Source organism: Taudactylus pleione, unplaced genomic scaffold (genome assembly GCF_031769625.1).
Source record: "Taudactylus pleione unplaced genomic scaffold, aTauple2 ptg000093l, whole genome shotgun sequence".
Classification (NCBI taxonomy): domain Eukaryota; kingdom Metazoa; phylum Chordata; class Amphibia; order Anura; family Myobatrachidae; genus Taudactylus; species Taudactylus pleione.
Window position 1 is genome coordinate 24,018,257 of NW_028284495.1, and position 21,994 is coordinate 24,040,250.

The following is a 21,994-nucleotide window of genomic DNA, read 5'->3' on the forward strand; positions in this document are numbered from 1 at the left end:
CATACCCCCTCCCCCCAGTACTGCCCCAGCTGCTATCTACCCTTACCCTTCCCTACTCCTAACCTAACCCCATCCTTGCCCCCCAGTCCTGCCCAGCTGCTATCTACCCTTGCCCTCTCCCTAACCACGTAATGCCTGCCCCTAACGTAATCCTTGTACTGTCCTAGCTGCTATCTACCTCCTCCCTACCGCCACAGAACTGTTCCCAGTACTGCCTGCCCCTAATCCCCTCCTAGCTCCAATGCTGCCCCCAGTTGATTTCTACCCTTAATCCCCTACCCTTAGCACTGTCTGCCCCTAGCTCCATCCTTGCCCCCCAGCACTTTCTCAACTGCTGTCTGCCTTACCTCCTCCCTGCCCCCAGCACTGCCTGTCCTTACCCCCCACTACTCCCTGCCTCTATCTCCAGCTCTACCCCAACTGCTATCTTCCCCCAGCATTGTACCATAATATGTGATGGGACCCAGAAAAAGAGGAATAGGACCCCAATTTTGTAAAGTGAGGGGTCCCTGGGACCCACTAATTTTTTCGCTCACCGCGATCACTGCTAACTGCTTTGGAGCTTATTTACATACAGATATAAAGCAATTTTATTACACGCCTCTCGCATGTAGCAGTGCACGCCCACTTTAACACCGCGCTCATATGTGTTGCTTTCACAAGCTCCCTGAAATGCTTTTTCAAAAGTAGGCTAGTATGATTTGTATGCATATGACTGGGAGGAAATTAGGCAAAATACCACTACTATTTAATGTGTCGGGTCAAAAAAAAAAATGCCTACAAGCTCTTTTTTCGTTGTCATCCTCTTCCCTCTACATTGCATAAATTCTCCCCCATTATTCCAGATTGATTCTGGCGGGACAGTGCTGAGACAGGTTCTTTTAGCCACATTTATTGCATCTGTCCTAAATTGGTGTCCCTCTGGAAAAGTGTAGCCCACCAGTTGTCTACCCTTCTGAAGCCATAGTTTTCTCTATTTCCTAGATTCCTCCAAATATCGCAGAACATCCCTTTTGGCCACCACATTAAAACAATATAGGTCATCCTATTGTTCCGGCAACATGTCATATCGCTGCTATCTAGTGTCAAACATCACCTCCAACCTTGCAATCTGTTGTGGACGGTGTATCTGGCATGTTTATCAGATGGAATATATGACGAGCATTTTGCGTCTAGCCACAACACTTAATTCTTATTACCCACTCTCTCTTCTTTCTTGCTAGTAGGTTTAAAAAATATTAGTGTTTTTAAATTTACCTCTGTGTTCCTACAGTATGTTCTTTGTTTTGAGTGGACTTCTTTTCTTTTCTTCTTTGTCCCTCTGTCCATCTATGTAACATGCCATCCTTTTAATAAGTACTTAACAATTTGGGACCATCTTTTTTTTTTTTTTTTTTTTTTTATCTAAACTTCTGCAATATATATTGAGGATTTATTCAAAGCTTTCTCTATGATTTATTTGGCCATCAGAAAACTTGTTAATATTAATGATCTTTGTTGGGACTTGTCATACATGTTTGTGTAGAACGGCCTTAAGCTGGGAACACAATTGTCGATATTACATTCGTTCATTTGACAAACAATATATTGTGAGTGCACCAACGGGTGTGTACACTCGATATGTCTGTGAACGACGTCTTTGATAGACATATCAGGTCGGCCCTGCAGCACAGATGATGCCGGTATATCTTGCAGATACATTGGTACATCTGGCTGCATATACACTGGCTGAAAGGATCGCCAACACTGTCAGTAAGGATGTGAGACACTACGCTCAAGGAAAGGGGGGACATGGGGAGAGGGGGTGGTGCACAGCTGTCTTTGGAGTAGTTCGGTCTCCCTAAATTTTATATATACGAGGGTGTCCAAAATTATCCGCACTCCAGTTATATTAAAACGTCTGCTGGCCGAACTGTCTTATTAACGATTTCCTAAGTCACTGTCTCCCCAGTCACTGCTGTGCATGTTTGATCGTGTTACATCAGTTCCTTTGTGACTGCAGTGGAAGAAAAATTGTTGCCACACTTGTGATTTGCAGCATGCAGTGATTAGTTTTTTGTGGTCTGAGGGTGTGTCTGGTGCCGATATTTATCAAAGACTTTGTGCACAGTATGGAGAAAGTGTTTTGTCGCGAAGAAGTGGGTATGAATGGATAGAGAAGTTCAAAGAAGGTCGCACAAGTGTCAGCCATGAAGAAGGAGCCAGACACCTGTCCACGTCCATGACTGATGAGAACATTGAGCGTGCACCTGAACTGATTGTTGGATAGACGAGTGACAGTGGATTATGTTGCAAATCATTTGCGAATCAGCCATGGCTCTGCCTATGCAATAATCCACAATAGATTTGGGTTTTCGAAAGCTTGTGAGAGATGGGCACAAACTGAAGCTTTTAGTCATCTGCAAACAAAATTTTAACCAATACTCTAAGGAATATGAAAGTTTCTTAAAAAGAATCACGAGATATGGATTCATCACTACGAGCCTGAGAGTAAACGGCAAATTATGGAATGGAAGCATCCTCAATCGCCGACCAAGAAAAAGTTCAAAAGTCAATCATCAGCTGGAAATTGATGCTTACTGTTTTCTGGGATTCTTAAGGGCCAGTAATAGAACATTATAATGAAAACAGTGCTCGTTACGGTGAGTTGCTCAGAGGACTGCTATTGAAGGGTGTTGTTGCATGACAATGCACATCCGTACACCGTTGTTCATGCTGTCAACATTCTCCAAAAACTTAGTTTTGAGGTGTTAAAACATCCTCCCTATAGTCCTGATCTTGCCCCATCAGACTATCACCTGTTTGGTCCCCTGAAAGAAGCCCTAAGAGGACGGAGAGTCACATCTGATGAAGAGGTGAAGACAGCGGTGCATTCGTGGCTCACAGCTCAGCTTAAAACATTTTTAATAAGGGAATATGAAAGCTTGTTGACAGTTGGACAAAGTGTATTGAAAAGCAGGGAGATTATGTTGAAAGTTGATTATTTTGAAAGTTGATTAAAATAAATTCTACAGCCAGAGTACGGATAATTTTTGATTCCCCCTTGTAGAAGGAGACCTTGCAACTGTGTGGGCAAATTTAAATGCCCATCCAGTTGTGATGTCAGGCCAGACATATTGATCTTCCGATTGATAAGTGTGTATAGCTTACAAATCGGCTGCTCGGACAGCAGTTCGGTCTGCTGACCAATCTGTTGTTTAAATGTGGGTACACACTGCACAGATATATCTGCAGATTGATCTGATCTGCAGAATATCTGCAGATGATGGTCATTCATACACACTGAAGGACCATCATCTGCTTCTGGCTGCTGGTCCCGCTGGTCTGAGGACGTGTCCCACCCCCCCTCCCTGCAGCCTCTGCTGCATATGTATGGGTGGTTGGCAGACTGCCCGTACACACTGGCCGATGGCCAGATATATTGGGCATCAGCTGTGCAGCACAGCTGACGTGATATGTCTGTGATTGACATCGTTCACAGACATATCGCTGGTACACACTGGCTGACGGGCATCAGATATATTGGCCGACCAATTGATCTGCCAATATATCTGTCAGTGTGTATCCAGCTTTAGTTTGTACTCAGCATTAGGTTCATACTTAAGACAGAGAATATCATTTGATGGATTTGAGTCCGAAATCTGTGTGCTTTACTACACAAGCATAACAAATATAAAGTCTCCCCTCATCACTTTTTTCTATAAAAAATAAAAAAAATAAGATCTCTGGCTGTTTATGAATTGGTAAATAAGGACACTGTAAATTGACATTATTTGGATGTCTTCAAACGGAATCGGTATGAAATACCTGCGGCCGGCGGTTCGATTCCCGGCAGCGCCTGGCCGACCACAGCAGAGTTCTCGGCAGCGGAAGCCCGACAGTGCTGGAAATCCCGATCGTCGATAGGTAAGTATGCTCTAACCAAACCTTACCGTAACCCTCCTTAGGGGTGCCTAACCCTAATCCCCCCTCTAAGTGCCTAACTCTAACCCTTCTTCCCCGCTGCCTAAACCTAAGTCCCCCCCGGGGGTGCCTAACCCTCCCTCCCCCTAGCCTAACCCTCCCGGGGGGTGCTATATGCCCCCCGGGTGCCCTAAACCTAAACACACCCCCCCCCCCCGCGGCTGTCCGCTCGCGGCGCCCGGCGTCGGGGAAATGTCAGGCGTCTACGGCGCCCGGCATTTCACCCTCACCTGGATATGTCGTATACCCTTCCAACACTAGACTAGGAACTAGGGAGACATAGAATAAATACACACACACAGAACCGTATGTTATCTCTAGGTATTTCTAGATAGTACTTCACTAATTTCAATTTGAAGCTATTCCCCTTTCTAAAGCCAGCTACGCATTAGAACGATGTGTAAACGGCCGATCCGTTGCACAGTGCAGGGGACGAAGGCGTGATCTAACATGCCATGCAGCAGTCGGCAGCATTGCATCGTTAGAGATATCTTCTGATTGGCCCTGCAGCAGGGCCGACCAGAAGATGCTGCATGCGGTCCCTGGAGCACGCAAATCGGCAAACACACGTAACGATCTGCACGATTTGTCAGCAACTGCCAGCTATTTGTTACCATCAGTTATTGCTACACAATACTGGCAAAATGTTTTTTTTGTTAGCTTGCATAGGAAAGAGCTGTTAGTTTGGTATACAGCTGTAACAGGTTTCCATGTTCTGCAGACTGAGAGATCATTGATATAACTGGCCTGTGTGTGCATGAAAATATTGATTCTTCTGAGCAAAAATAAAAATACATTGTGTTTTTCTTGAAACTCCCACAACATTTCAAGGAACCATTGTGCAAATATTTGAATGGAAAAATCTGAACAATTCTTTGGCAATTTTCCTTATTATTGTTGGGCTCAAATCACTCCCTCTGCATTTAGCTTGCCAAGTTCTCTTATTGTGTTTTCTAAACAAGTAGGCACATGATTTCTCTTCAACTCAACCTGTGTACTGACATTAGGTAGGAAGTCATACAAGGACTTAGAAGCCCAGTTCATCCTCTGTACAGTTATTATTTCATTCTGTGTTCAGCCTTTAAAATGTTGCATATATTTTAACATAAATATAACATAAATATACCATATTTTATCTTTCCTTCACTTTGTCAGAGACACAAAATGTAATTAACATATTACTATTGAGCATTTTAAGAAAATTGGTACTTTCCTATGGCTAAGAAGTTTGTTCAGTCTATAAAAGATGCCCCCTGCTTTCTTTGTCTCCCTAAACAAATCTATTTCCACATTTTCATAATCTGCTGCTATAGGTGTATCATGCTTACCTTAGAAAAAGCATTTCAGGGAGGTTGTGAGAGCAAGGAGAGGCGTGTCATACATTTGACATGTGTCCAGATGAGCCCCAAAGCATTTCTGTCTTGCTGTGCACGTGCACAGTCAGAGCTGGAGGGAGGCCTGCCACCCCTCCCCTCACAGTTCTCAATGGGGGCTACATGTACTAAGAATCGTATCTCTGACCGAGTTAGTATTCCCGTGAGTGTTTCCCCTGATTTTAAAACTCTGAGATTTTCTAAAGTCAAATACGAGTGACAAAACACAAGTCTATCTGCAAAACATGGGTGAAAACACAAATTGAAGTCAATACTCCATCAGCCAAACTCGCAGGTACTTTCTTTATACAGAAATAGAACACAGGGATTCACCAAAAATCATCTCTGCTAACAGTATCGTAAAATCTGCAAACTTGGGACAAAATAGAAGTATTAAATAGACCCCATCCCCAGCAGCGTGTTGAGTAGAAGCATGTGATCTGTGTAGTCTTCTGAGTTTAATGTAAATTAAGGGTTACATTTAAAAAATAAAATGATGTGCCCCCCGCCCCCAAAAAGCATAACCAGCACCAGACCTCCGAGTCCAGGCTGGTAAAGGAAAAATCTGGGGAAAAAAACAACATGGGGTTCCCCCTAGTTTCTTTTAACCAGCTTCAGGCTGAACCAGCCGGGGTGGTAATGCCACAGCAGGGAGATACAGTGTGGGGTCTACTTGCCAAAGCATTAACCAGCCCCAAACTTGTCAGCCCACAGCTGGCAATCCACAAAAGTACCCCCTCCCATGCAGTAATCAGCCCTGGGCTGAAAGCCCAGGCTGTACCCTTGATCCCTGGTGTGTGTTGGATGCAGGGGTAATTGTTTAAATCAATGTTTAATATTGTTTTTCACAGTGGAACTATAGGTACCAGAGTGCCGGACGTGCGGCACTTGTAGAACTACAAGCTGCAGCAGGCCGCTTGCACCAGTACCCCCTACTGTGGAAAAAATATAAAAAAAAATGATAATACACACATTTCAAAGGTTTTAGTATATTATTTATTACACATGCATTCAATCGCCCACACTCACACTGCATACTTGCCTACTCCCTGGCGCAGGTCGCTCCTCTTCTCCACTAGGCATCCTGGTTCTCAGAAAAAAAAATGACTTACCCGAACCACACACAGTGCTATACTGTACCTACAGTAAAGTGTTAGCTAAAAGACAGGAAACCCACAGTATGTCCAAGAAATCCTACACCACAGGTGCTTGTATGCAGGGCAAGCAACAGATATCATGGGGCCCGGTACACACATTTTTTTAGGGACCCCCTCCCTAGGGTTAAGCTGAAGATGAGAGAGAGAGACCGACCCCCCAAAAAAAGCAGTAAAGAACTGACCTGTCACCAAACAGGCATCTTCCCCAGGTCAACACAGCAGGACAAGGCAAAGCCAGAGTCCTGTGAGTAACAGAGGACTGAGGACCCTCATGCCTGACTGTAGGTCTCATCTAGCCGGGATGCCGAACCTGGGGCCGGTCACTAGATTGTGACATCAGGCCCCCTGGCAACACCAGCGTCACAGAGGAGAAGGTAAGAGGCCTGAAGGGGAGAGGAGGAGACGGGAGAGAAGGGGAGGAGGAGGGTCGGACTGCCTCCTCCTTCTCTGTTATGGCTCGCGGCAGTGTAATAAGTCAGACTGGCTGACTCATTACAGTACTGCTCTCAATGCCGCTCCGGGCACCCGTGGAATTCACCGGCTGCAGCCTGCACCGCCAGACATTACGCCATGGACCATCCAGTAACAGGGCCCATACATGCAGAGCAGGCAGCAGTTACATCCCAGTTTGTATCTGGGCCCCTTCGGGGCCCCTAGAATCTCTGGACCCGTTATGGCTATGCCCCTAGTCCCCCCCCCCCTGTCGCCAGGCCTGCTTGTATGTGGATTATTTACCTTACTTCAGGTTAGAAAATTTGGAGTCTTTCAAGATGTCTTTCATTCTTCATATGTTTTCCCACATCACATGTTCATTTCCCATGTGCTCTGTGTGCTTCCCAACCTTAGCACTTCAAACTCAGCTGCTACCTACAGAAATGCTCCCGTCTAACTAAACGATATTGGAGAAAATCATGCACTCATACTGACTACCCCAAAATTGGAGCTGTCTGCAGTGCTATCTGGATGAAGTTTGTATTGTCCTCTCCCAATCTCCCCCGTCCACTTTCCCCCTTGACCCTATATACTTTTTTCACTCTCTCCTGATACTTTCTCCCACCTTGCCAAGTTCTTCAACCTGTTCTTCTCTTCCAACTCTATCCCCTCTTCAAGCTTGCCCTTGTCTCACCCATCCTTAAGAAACCCTTACTTGACCCATACTTTAGCAGGCTACACACTAGAGTTCCTAATGATCCGATAAATGGTATGTTTTTACTGTCAGTGGAGGCTCCCAATATTGGCGCTACACACTAAGCAATTTTCTTGTAAAAACCTTACTATTTTCACAGTGATTTTGCATATGTATGCCCACTAGAATGATGACCTAAACAAATAATACTGGAGCATATAGGATCAGATTATCGGGAATGCCCACACGCTACATGATATTGTTACATCATGGCCGACATATATCAGAAATCGGATAATCGGGGCTGAGCGTTACTGCAAATCCATCATGCCTACACACTACACAAAAATTAGATCGTTCAATCAATAATTGACTAATTGGACCAATTCTTGTATAATGTGTACCCTGCCTAACTCTTTAACTACACCCCATCTTTCTCCTCTAATTTGCCACTATGCTTCTTGAGAAGATTATTTCTCTCTCGCTTCGTTCCTTTCCACCCACTCTCTTCTCATCCCTCTTCAATCTGGCTTCCGTCCCCTCCGTTTCACAGAGATTGTCCTCAACAAAGTCACCAATGACCTTCACATGGCCAAATCCAAAAGTCACTTCTCTCTCTCCTCAGCCTCCTTATTCTGTCTGCTGACTTTGACACTGACAACCATCTGCTCCTCCTCCAAACTCTCCTTTCCATTGTCCTATCATGATTTAACTCCCACCTCACCAACCACTCCTTTTTTGTCTCCACATCCCCCTCACTTCTCTACATGTAGATGTCTGTACTCTCTTCTTCCTCTATACCTACTCTCTTGGAAACTTCAACAACTCCTTTGGCTTTTAATACCATCTATACACTGTTGACACCCAAATCTACATCTCCACCCCCTTACCTTTCTCACTGCATCCTCTCACGCATCTTCTAGTGCCTCTCTGCCATCTCCTCCTGGATGTTCCAACACTTCCCAAAGCTTAACATGGGTGAATGTATTATTTTTTTCCCCATTCAAGGGTCCTTCTAGCTCCCCCCCCCCCATCTCTCTGTTGGTATTACCACCATCTCTTCTGTCCCCAAGTCCGCTGCCCTGTTGTTATCCTCTCTCCTTCACTCCCTACATTTCTCAATCTTACCACTTCCAGCTCAGTAACATCACCAGGATCCAACTGTTATTTACCACTAATGCCACCAAAACTCCCATTCACACTCTCATAATTTTCTTCTTAGACAACTGTAACTTTTTTCTCTCTGCAGTGGGATAAGGTGAGAGAGGGAGACCAATCAACTCTGCTGCTCATCTAATTTTCTTGTCCCACCGCACACGTTTGCTTCATGCCACTAAACTCAGCTTCACTAGCTCCCTATCCTGGCCAGAATTCAATTTAAGCTACTCACTGTAGTGCTTTTTAGAAATTTGCTAATTTATACTTCTGTTGTCCTCACAAATGTCCTTTTGACAAACTAAAAATGGCTGCTCCTCAAGAAATATTCTTTGTCGGTACAGGATCTGGAACAAAACACATGCAAGAACAAACCCCAAGAGGGTGCCTCTAGTGTAGTAGTTAGATTTTTTCTTGGATGCAATAGTATTTTAATATACATTACATAATATACATAATATTCTTATATTATATATTCTTGTATTATATTCTTATATGACATGACTTACAGATCTGGACCTTCTCCAATCAGTGCTCTCATCTACTTTGGATTGGGTCGCTCAAAAGGACCAGCTATATGCTGTTTGATGAAGAATGACTCTTACCAGTTGGTCCTACAAGTAGGCCTTCATACCAGATGCACCCAAGAAAGACAGCCATAGGCCACTCATAGTGTAGTATGTCAAAAATGTTTTTAATAAAAAGAAATGTTAAATATACTTAAAATATGCTCTATCATGTAGTAGAACACTATGGCAAGATGGTATCCACTTGCTGTCTCACCCCACTATAGGGTGCAAGCTTGTGACAGAAGTAGTGGCCATTGAGGTCCTGGGCTTGTTCGATTACCATAGGGGCCTGGCCTTTTCTGGTGGCCATGGCCTTATATGGTGGCAGTCGGGGCCCTGGCGGCCATGAGGTCAAATACCTCTCTGGTGGTTGTGGGGGTAGTGACCTATTTGATGGTCATAGGTGACCAGGCCTCAACTGTCACAAATGTAGGAGTTTGTGTTCCTTGACTAGAATCTGAGGTTGGAGTGAGATTAGAAGCTGTATACCCTAAGCTTGGTGGCGGAGTTTCTACTCGTGTGTGGGAGCTGCAGAAACTAGAGTAATGGAGCAGTCTCTTGAAATTAGGACAGGATATGAGGGACAGCTGGCTAGAACCGAAATAGCTGGAATCTGGATAAAACCAGAATTGCTGGAATAGGAATTGCTTTCATTCGGGCTGGAACCGGAATTTGCTGAATCCGGGCTGGAATTGGAATTGCCAGAGTCTGGGCTGGAACTGGAATAGTTGTAATCCAGGCTGGAACCGGAATTGCTCGATAGGCAGTTAAAATGCTAGCTATCCAAATAGCTGACTTAGGGCCTGATTCATTACGGATCGCAACTGCAACAGTGTATGTAGATCGGCCGATGGTACGTAATGCGCATGCATATGCATCACAGTGCACGTGCGTGTCTTAGCATTGCAATTGCTCTGTTATCACACAGGAAGAAAGCCATCGTAGATGGAGGGATGGGATATCAGAGTTTGGGGGTAGTGATGGGAGTGGTAGGAGAAACGCAGGCGTACCTGTCCGTTTGAATGTTATTTTCCTGGTCATGCATAAATTAGCCACTGCGACGGCATGCGCAACTTGCATGCTACCATCACACCACAAACTGCAATTACAACTGAAAGAATTAACATGCACAAGACCGCCACCCAAAACATCATAAAGGAAGTTAGAATTTTTCAGTTGTCTTGTGGGTGCCCTCTCCTCTATGATAGGCCTGGCCTCTCCCATGATCTCTGGGACTTTGGTCTTTCCATGGTCTAGTGGGCAATAGCCTCTCTCATGATCTCGGGACGCTGGCATCTCCCATATTCATCGGGGCACTGGTTTCTCCAGTTTTTGTTAGAGGAGCCTATACAAATAAAATATGTAAGTATAAAAGTGATACATGACTATAAAGATAAATGTTGTGTGAAGTGAAAAACAAATGCTGCTGTATATCTAGCATATAGCCTAATGGGAAATTTATGAAACTGCTTAGAATAAGTGGCATTGCAATCAGTAACCAGACTGTCAATATTCTAGTAGTTCAAATAATTAAAGCAAATGCCTAATTGCAGTGGGCAAAAACAAATGTTCTGCACAGTTACATATGGTACAGATTTTATAAATATTTTCTAATGTGGAACCTGTATGAAAGTAACTGTAGAACAGCTGGGCTCCGGACTCCATGGAAGCTTGTTACGATGGTGCCCATGCCTAACCTACTCCCACCTATACTACCCATTACTGCTATACCTTCACATCAAAAAGTAAAATAAATTTCACTGCGCTGATGCACCTTAGTTGGAATAATAGATCACACATTAAAAAAAAGGTTCAAATATATATGTATTTAATCAATCATAAATTAATCTAAAAATTGCATAGAAAAAAATTATAGAAAATAAGACCTAATAAATCGAAATAAAAATAAGAAATAAAAATTCATATAGTAAATAGCAGCAGATTCCAATTAACAGGTATATCCATACATTCTAATAATAAACTTCCCAACAAATATATTAGATCGGAGCACATAAAGCACTGAATCAAATAGACGGTATGTCCCATGGAATAGTATGCGATAGCAACACAGTTCAACCATTACCCTTTAAGGCCCGCACACACGGTCAGATAAACTGCACAATTTTAACGATAATGATCATATTGTTAAAATTGTACAGTTTCTGGCCCCTGCAAACGATGGTCGATCCGCTGGCACGAATGGTCGATATCGACCGTCGCCGTGCATGGCAGGCCAAACTGGTGGTTATCGACCAGGTTAGCCTGTTTACTATAGGGACCCGCGATCGTTAATCATGGGTCATTATAGTCATTAGGGGATTAATGCATGTACTGGATGCTCGATAACGATCATCCAACACATGCAGGACGATCAGATAACAAACGTTATCTGATCGTGGTGCAGTATGACTGTGTGTATGCACCATTAGTCAGCAGCAATCATGTAACAAACTCACATTCGATACAATGTAAGATCGATGTAACTGGTGCTTCCAATCTCTCAATCAGGAGTAGAGTACGTGCTTCTAGGGATCCTTAAAAAAAATAAATGAAACCAGTCTCTAACTGCAATTAGTCCCAGTGCCCATACATAACGGCATGTGTTAAATTAGTGTCTTTAAGCCTCCATTAATGTCCCGCCTGTAAACGGAGCTATGAATGACCAAGATGTAATCTCGGTCACCATAAATGCGGACAATATACAGGTTACGCCACCTCATCCGCTTTTGTTGTTGCTCCTGTGTGTAGAACACACACTGGGCCTTATTCAGAGCCACTCATAAGCGGCCGCTCGTTCGCTCCGAGCGATGTTTGCCCAACTGCGCATGCGTACGGATCGTTATACGCATGCGCGAACCAGTCAGTGCGGTCGAAATTCATGTGCTCGCAAAATAGCGAATGCCTGACAATTTGAGTGACAGAAAGAGGCGTATGTGGGTGGTAACAGGGGAAGGTGCTTGAAAACGGGGAGTGGAGATCCGATCGCAGGCGTGCTTAAAGGTCAAAACGGGCGTTTTATGGGTGTGCATAATTAAAACAGCAGCGTCATTGACCACGTCACTGGGTTATTTTATAGCCTGAACTGCTCGCAAAATTTTGGTAGCAAAAACCAACCACAAGAATAGCGAGCAGCTCATACCCTGGTCGATGTACTTGATTAATCTAATAAATAGCGGACATGACGTAGGATGCGAGCGGCCAGGGGGCGTAGTTTCCCAAAAAACGACCGCAAGTTTTGTTAGCTCGTTCAGACCTAGAGGTGTGAACAGACCGCAAACAGCGAACGGTTCATTTGAATAGCCACCCCTATTTTCAGGACGAGCGAGCGCTAATTGCGTCCGGCTCTGAATCAGGCCCACTGTCAGTTAAGGCTCTGTAAAGCTTTCAGTCCGGCAATGTGCATCTTGGTAATGCCGCAAAGATCACACTTGCCGGGCTGAGGCTCTGATTGGCAGTGTTTAGCAGAGCTCACTGTATTGCGGTCTCTCGGGTTCCGGGCTATAGGTCACGGCTAAGGACGGGAGACAATACTGCGGTAGAAACAAGGTAGAAGGATCCCAGGTATATTATAACTTCTGACCCGCAAAAAATATAGAAATAATAAGAAACAGAAACTTTAAACAATATTAACCTATGAAATACATAATGTCTAACAAAAATAAATGTACACAAATATATATTTGCTCAGTTAATACTAAACAGAGGGCCTTCATGTTTCATTTTTGCATGAAATCTGTACTGTGCTCCAGAGAGAAATGCAAGGGCTGCAAATACAAAGACATGTTACAACCGTTACCTGTGTATTTCCTAAGTTAAAGCGAATGTTAAGCCAAGTGCTAATTTTTAGTATGTTTGTATGTGCATAACTATGCCAAAATGTTATATAGATATGTGTTAAAATCATTTTATAATAATTACATACTGTATGAATAGGTGTTTGAAGTAAGGCAGGTTATTTTTTATGACAATAATCTTGTCATGATTCAGGCACATATTTATGTGCATAACAACTAAACAGTTCTGCTTAAGAAAGAACCACAGTCTATGCTAAACAACACATTTGCTCCTTTGCAAAAAGTGAAGCCTTAATGCAAACCTCAGAACTTCGGACTTCTTTGTATTGGTTAAGTGGGTGAGGCTCCATTACAATATACTTACCTACATTGCCAATCTGTTCTCTGTGCGATCTAGGCAGGTCCAGGTGGGAAGGAGGGGGCTGTAATGCTAAGAATCACGGACCCCGTGTGGGTTTGTGATAAAAGCTCTGTGTGATTTATGGGAAGGGAAGTCTGTGTCAGGCGTATCTCTAGCACCTAGCATGGGGCTGATGTGCAGATACTAATGATGACTGTTGCAGCATAAAATCAAAGTGCGGTGCAGGTTTCCACTTGAACACTCGCGAACCCCTGCATTAACTGAATGGTTACTGGCACTAGCATAAAGGAGTAAATCAGGCTTTAGCTGCTGTCTGCGACTACAGCCAATTTGTGTGTTACTCAGAGTCAGCCCTCATGTGTGCAGTGAACTGCAGAACATGTAACATGTGCTCATGCTATCTACTTGTGCTCCAAGTGTCCACATCTGACCAATGCAGAAAAGCAGTTGGGAATGGATGCTCTTGCTATGTGTGTGCTGCTGTAAATGAGATGTACAGTAGTTAGTTTACCGGCAGCCGGGATGCTGACCATCAGAATCCCGACCCGGGAGTAAAGATAGGCATCAAAATCCCGGCGCCTATATTTAGACCGACGACGAAATCCCAACAGCTGGCATCCCGAACAAAGGTAAGTGGGGCCCTGTAAGCTGTTAGCCAAGGGAGGGTTTGGGTTAGAGGGGGGAGAGGGGTATGGATAGCATACTTATCACCCTTGTCGGCATCTTCATCTTTCGGGCTTCCGGCGCCGGTACTTCATACCCATGCCCTGTAAATATGTCATGCAGAGTAATTGTAAACAAAATCTTAACATAACTTATCTAAATGTCTTTATGTGCCAGTGCAGCCCCACACTGCACTCTTTTACCATCTATTACTGACCGTCTGGTATTACTCGCTACATGCGGCCACTTCACACGTGACTCAGAATCAGGCCCTAAATGTGTCCATGAATGCTGGGAAAGAGCTGCTATGGATCTGATGAGACCTGTCTCCCAGCAGAGTATTTTACCTTTATTGAACACAGGTTTTTCACTGAATAGCAGAGTTTATTAGATACCTAAGAACTGGCTGTTTCTTAGAATCTAAGGATTTCTTGGAAGGTTTTGGTTATGTGTGAGCCTATTAATGCACATCATAAATACAAGTTCAGTTTAATGTTACCGTGTGTACAAATTCCATTATATGCCAGCGTAATAGTAATAAATCTGTCCACATCAAGCAAAAAGTTTGGCACCTGTGTCAGCATCCTGTTATTTTGCAAAGCTCAAAACCCATTTTAGTGTAAGAGCATGCTGTGCTGTGCTGTTCTTTTGTCTATGCACGTCTTAGAGGATCTCCAGCAATTCCTTGTATCTATCCTGCTTTAATAAACCTGTTTCTGCTGTGATTTCCCAATCCTGTGGTGTAATTGGAATACAAGCTGCACATGACATTGTGATTAGAAAGCTAGTACAGTAGAGTACTATAAATATGTATATAGAAAATCAAATATTTTAGGATTCGGACAAAATCTCCATGAATGGTTTTCACTAAATGATATTAAAGGTTTTCATTTTTTATGTTTAATTTTAATATCTTTCGAAGGTACGCATACGTATTTGGGCAGCATAATATAGCCCATCATACCTATCCATGTATACAGGCGTATGCACCCCAAGCACTGCTATTTTCTAATCCAACAAGTATGCTATAATCACCAGACCTTTATTGCACTAATTGCAGGGAAATCCCCTTATTGCAGGCCATATACAGAGTCAGTGGCGTAAGTTCATCACAGACACCCGGAGGCAAGTTATAATTCGTGCCCTCCCCCCCGTCACAGCCGCTGACACTGTAATGTAGCAATACACATGCAGACAGGCTATAGATAGATAGATGAAGGCAGCAGCTGATGGTCTGACACTGAGCTCTCCAGTAGTGCATGGTGGCTTCTCAGGTACCGCGAAGGGGTGCCATGTATTGGGCGGCCGTAATGGTACACTCCGGGTACATAGTTACAGCCCTAAGTGGGGTGAATATGTTGTGGACAATGGAGGAGGTACCCCTCCAGTGCTGGAGCCCGGCGGCAGGCGCCTCCATTGTCTCCCACAGTTCTGCCCTGTACAGAACAATACCGGACACACTGCAGACTACTGTATATATTGCAGAGCTACCCCAATTGCTGCCCATGCATTGCAGAGAAATCCCCCACTGCAAACCATATATAAAGTAATACCCATAAGACTACAGATCGTGTATTGCAGAGCTTCCCCTCTAATTGCAACTCATAAATGGCAGAGAAATACACCTATTGCAAACTACGTGTTGCCATTGAAAAGAATATACAATGAAATATACTCACATTACAAACAATATGTTTTGAAGAAATACCCACTACATATTAAAAGTCACATACTGTATATAGAAATTACCATCACAAACAATATATCATGGATAAATGCCCCCAATTCCAAGCCACATATACCCCTTACACAGAACCCCACATTTGTCTGTCATACATTGCACAGATTGTCCCCTCCCCAAACTGCCAGCCAGCTTTTGCCTCAGCATCTCACCAGTCCTTTTCTGAATCTCGGCATCTACATCTTGTTCTCGCAGTAATAAGGGATCATTCAGGACTAAGTACTCATTGGTTGTCAAGACTGGAGGTAACTTGATGGTGCCAGCTGGAGGTGCTGCTTTCAGTGTCCTATAGACCTAGGACCACACGGTGCAGGGAAAGTAGAAATAACGACAAGTACCACAGTAATCAACACTGTCCGCAGACAATGGCGTGTGTGTTGATGCATAGGCTCTGCGGATCTGTGTACAAGTGGCTGTGCAGCTTGCAGTAAGTGTTCTTGGATATTCACAAGGGATTCTACCAAAGACAATCCTCAGAAGAATAATTTTTTTCCAGCTACACAGAACCCAAATCAGTACTCTGTACGTCCATATTTATAAAGCATAAGAAAGAAGAATTGTCATAAACTCCTGTCATGCTTGCTTTTGTATGTCAAAATACAAATTATGTGTAAAATATATAATATTGATATTCTAATTATTTATATTCTGTTCTCTTTATTTCTAGGTTCTTACAGCGGTTATCTCACTATTTGTCTTTGAAATATCTGTGAATGTTCCTCTTACTATGTGGTAAGATCTCTGATTAACAAGCTCAATACTTGCTTACTGTGCAGTGCTTAGAGGATCAGGAGAGCAGTGTTGGTGTATACATTAAAGGGAAAAATCTGTACTATGCCGTTAAATCACTGCAATTCACAATTTTTACCAGTAAGGCTCTAGGAGCATTAAAGTGCCACGTAAAGTAAAATACAGGTTGCACAATATAAAGAGTTTCTAAAAGAGGTATAAATTTATAACCATAAATAGAAAGCTAGAATCTTTGTGGTTGCAAATAGTATTGTATATCCTCTACTCCTTTGCACTTTGTTTTCCCATCCACCTGATGGGAAAAAAGGCCAAGTGTTATCAGTAACACTGAAGGGGGGTGGGGAGGGTATTCATTTCCCGCTCCTGAGCCTGATGATGGGGCCCGGACCCGTCACCTGCCACCTACTTCCTTTACCTGTCAGCGGCAGCAGCCTGTGTCTCCCCAGCCCAGCACAAGCTACTGTCAGCTGCTCTGTGATGGGACCAGGGAGGCTGCTGTCAATAATCAACAGCAGCAGTCTCCTCTGGCTGTGCGGGGGATGGGGAGCGATCACACTGGCTAAGGGACACATAAGCCCCCTGGCCCCTGTGGAGAAAATATTTTTCTTTTTTGTAAGGAGTCGTGGCCACACTTCCTTACCATAAGTTCCCCCCCTGCCCGAAAAGTGTATTGTTGTATAAGTGTTATTGAGTTATGGAGCTGCTTAGGGGTGTATAATAGGTTATATTTCACTTTACATTTGGGGAGATGCAGCAGTGGTGAATTTCCCATTAGGCACGCGAGTCACATGCCTAAGGGCACCACATGCTGGGGGTGGCATCTGGATGCTTGTCTTTTTAATGTCACTTCATAAATTACCAGTAACTACAAAATATTTACACTGGACCTTACTGTATACTATCTTAAGTGGAGTGTGGACAGGTTGGACATGCACAGACTGTTCCTGTAAGCTGTCCTGATAGATAGATATATTATATACTGTATAATGAAAAATAAAATTAAATGTCAGAGCTCATGACTTATTTTATTATATTATATTAAACTACCAATCGCCAAATGAGGACATAACCAAATATTGAAAATATTAAAGTTAAGTGTTGGGGGAGGCTATTACTGTTGTGCCTACTAGCACCCTGATCCCTAAGTCCACCCCTGAGATGCAGAATGGTACAATTGGGTTTTACAATTTCCCTTACATTTATGAAGCAAAAAACTGAATGTAAGCCGTCTTGCCAGCATCCCCCTTTTTTGGCATTTGAAGTCTACCTTACTAGCCATTTCCAGTTTATGGCTATATATAAGTTGTATGTCTTGTCCACATTCGACAAGGAGATTACGTTGGGTCATGTAGTGATTTGCATCATTGCAGCCCCACACCCTGCTGTAATATTCTACAATCCAGAGGCGGGACCACAATTTGTGTTATCGAGCCCCAGGGCCACATACTTCTCTGGGGAAGTTGGCAGATCCAAGAGTACAGAAGACTTCCCTGAAATTTGGGATCTCCTGCACATTCCAAGTGTTTGTGCATCTATGGTCTAGTCTTCGAAGTGAAAATTCATGTATTATGTATGTATGCATGCATATGAGTATACCTTTTAATGGAAATGACAGTAACAGTAACCTCATTACTAGTATGAGTTCTAAGTAGGGATGTGCAGGCTCGGATAGGTTCGAGTTTGCACGTGGAGTTCGGATTTTTCCCTCCAAAAAAACGGAACTCAGAACGAGGCAAAACGTCATCTTACATGGACGAACATCATCATTCCTGGACAAAAGTCCAGAAATGATGATGTTCGTCCATGTAAGATGACGTTTTGCCTCGTTCTGAGTTCCGTTTTTTTGGAGGGAAAAATCCGAACTCCACGTGCAAACTCGAACCTATCCGAGCCTGCACATCCCTAGTTCTAAGATCAGTTAAAGGAATTAAAAACACAATTGCTAAACCTAAAGACTGAAGCATTTCTGTAAGGATTAGTGTACAGAATGTTATAGATGTAGATGCATTTATTTGCATTCTTGTGTTTTGTGGAGATTGGAAGCTTTTTATCATTTCTAAAACTGGTGATGAAGAATCTGCAGGATGCTGGGTGACAATAACAGATTTGTCCCAGTTACGCTAACCTCAGTATGTGAGTCTTTGTGTATCCCCTGTGAGTAACCTCTCTGTAGTGGAATACAGAAAGCTTGTAAGCCTTGCTTGGCAATGTGTAACCAAGTCTAATTCCAAAGAGTTAAAAGTGTCAGAAAGGGTCTTTGTATTAGTGTCAGGAAGTCTGTTATATTCAGATACTGGCGCACACTGGAAAACAACACCTGTTTTCTTAAAGACCACTATTGCTAATTCATTTACTTTTTCCAGTATATAAGTAATTGAAGCATTGAATAAAAGGAGAAGCTGAAAAACATTGGTTTTCAATGGGAAGCTAAATAAAAAAGTAACACTGGATGTGCTAATGTGTGATTAATATTCTTTCCCTGCATAATAATCACCAAAAATGAATTACCCACATCCTGCTCATAGAACATGAGTCAGGATAAAAAATGGTATCAAACAACATTTCCCCCCCACACACACACACCTGGCACACATGTATATTGCTCTCCCAGCATCAAGCTTATGGTGCGTACACACGGTATGACTTTCATTAACGATATCGTTCAGTGTAGGCATATCAATCGTCCCCTAACATGCTCAACATAATGTTATTGTCAGTTTGACCAGCATGTTTGGGCGATGATTGATGTTGGAAACGACCAGCGGGAACGTGCATCGCTGGTCGTTTCCGACAGTAATGTGCCCGATTCATGCACGATTCATGAGCGTTTAAACGATAACGATATCGTTATCGTTCAATCGCTCATAGAAATCGGCAAGTGGATGTGCGCCTTAACTCTACAGTAAGTTGTTGCTGAGACAAATGCAGGCTGGTTACCGGAAGTGTTCCCACCCGCTGTCAGAGTGACTGGGATTGTGGCTGCGGCAGATGATGAAGAATAGTGACCCGTGGAGGAGAATGGTACTGCAACTGTTATGTAAGAGACAGGGGGGAGAAGAGAGACGGAGGACAAGTGGGACTGAGAGGGGCAGAAGAGTGATGAAGGGGGGGGAGGTGAGCGGCATGACCGAGAGGGGGAAGAGAGATCAGCATATAGAGAATGAGTAGCATGCGAAAAAGAAAGCAGGGAATAGAAAATGATCAAATAAGGAGAAAAGAGGTATAAGAGTGTCAGATAGAGAAAGAGGGAAAAGAGATAGAGATGGTGAAGAGAGAGCACAGAAGCAGGGATGGAGTAAGTGAGGGAAAAAGCAAAAACCTCAGGCAACGCTGAGGACAAACGCTAGTTGCCAATGTATGTGAAAAACAAATACAGTTAGAGCAGCCTCCGTAAATGTCATGCAATGTCATGGTCTGGCCATGTAATGGTTTTTAATACACCACATACTGTATAGAGCATTTCTGTTATGTAGCAAACTGCAACTCAGTAACTGACGTAGGAAGCGATGCCTCTTCTCTCTCTTTTTATTCTTTGCAGATATAGAAACAGCACCACCTAAATAATAATATAATTAATCCAAAAATGGAAAGCTTTAATCAAAGCAGACTTTTTGAGGGCTGTAATTTTAGTACTCCTGCACCCCCCCTACCCCCATCCACCCTTAATAGCTAAACTGTGATGTTATTGGTTGCGAAGTCACATCAGTTGAGTACCCCACTAGGAATGATACTACGGGAGCTTTATTGAGATCCCATGGGGCCCTCCCTTTTTGTTTTAGCAGCTTTGACTTCCTAATGCTGAAGCGCATTTCTTAAGCTCAGTTGCTACTTATCCGGATCCTGGAACGTTGGGGCACTGTTGGAAAAGATATAGATAGAGCTTAAAATAATTTAGATACTGCAAAACGCTATAACCCTCAGACCTCTCCATATACATATCCACGTACCATTAGACCTCCCCAGATATCGCTTACATGCTCTACAGTGACTCTCCCACATGTCCCCCATTCTTCCCCACATGTCCCTTACATACCCGTCACACCTCTTCATATTCAGAACTCTGCACATTCTCCCCCGATACATGCCCATCAGATGTAACCACATGCCTATCCAATTTTCCCACTTATGAAAATATTCACCTGAATCTTCAAATCAGTGCAGCTGCTGTGTCCAGTGTACAAATATTCTTAGCTGTAAATGGCCAGTGTTTTCCTCAGATCCCCTATGTGACCATATGACATCCATTGGATTTTTCTAGATGCCATCAAATCTCCCCACATGGCCAACTTTGAAAAAAGCTCCTGTAACTGGGACTAAAGACCTGAGTGAGCTTCTCTGGTCCCCTTTTGGACCATGTGATTTCAGTGGCCAGACACAGTGAAACGTAACAGGACAGACAGCGCTGGTTAACATACAAAATCTTCGGTGTCAGGTGGCCACCCAAGCTGGTAATTCAAGTTGCTTTTTGCATCTGCTGTCTGTATTTAGAATGTTCCTGGATTGTGCTCACCATTAACTTTAAGGCTTTTGTTAAACACACACACACACTGTACAAGTGTCTACACAAGGAATATTTGATTACTATATCTAGATAGACAGCTGCTGCTCCCAATTAACATACTGCTTACTAGCATGGACAACATACTAATGTGCACTGCAGAGTATTGCTGGCTAACCTGATACAATGAGCTTATATAATAAACAGTGTGATATCTTCTAGCATAGTGTTTCCTTGAACAAGATTGGAACTAGCAAGTCATGAGACTTAATTGAAATTAGGAGGGGATTTTATCTCCTTAAAACACTTACAAGTGTAGAGTTAATTGTGCATTCATTTAAAGTGGTTCTTTTTCCTTAGGGAGATTTTATAATAAGCCACTTCACCCTATTTTATTGTATCTGAGCATATTTATTATCACTCCGTTCTTCAGGTTTGCGCAGTGCCCATTTTCATTTGTACATACCTCCCCACATGCCCTTTACATTGCACCAGACACCCTCTACATGCCATCAGACATGTCCACATACTCCTTACATGCCATCAAACTGTCCCACATGTCTCTTACATGCCCATCAGATCCCCCAGCATGACCATCAAATGTCCCTACATGCTGTCTATATGTGCATAGCACCTCCCCAACAGTCTTCTGGTTCCAGAGCACACTTTCCACCTCCACTTGCTACAGTTGGCTGTGCTGCAAGTGACATGACCTCCCTGCATTTGAGTCAACTGTGTGTTTGCGCTTCTGGGACCTCCCCTGTTGCACAGCATTAACCTATCTTCCACCCATATCTGCCATTGCTCGGTGTCCATAACTGCAAATTGACAGATGAAAATAAAC

General features: G+C 43.3%; 1 protein-coding gene across 4 annotated transcripts in view; it reads left to right on the forward strand.

Annotated features, from left to right (window-relative positions):
- SLC35D4 (solute carrier family 35 member D4) overlaps positions 1 to 21,994 on the forward strand; it is a 159,338-nt gene that overhangs the window by 124,506 nt on the left and 12,838 nt on the right. For 2 of the 4 annotated variants that reach the window (XM_088469793.1, XM_088469792.1), the window contains one exon: positions 16,570 to 16,634. The exons of the other annotated variants lie outside the window; for them this stretch is intronic. In XM_088469793.1, coding sequence (XP_088325919.1) covers positions 16,570 to 16,634 — 65 coding nt within the window. The remainder of the gene's footprint in view (positions 1 to 16,569; positions 16,635 to 21,994) is intronic. 4 annotated transcript variants of the gene reach the window in all.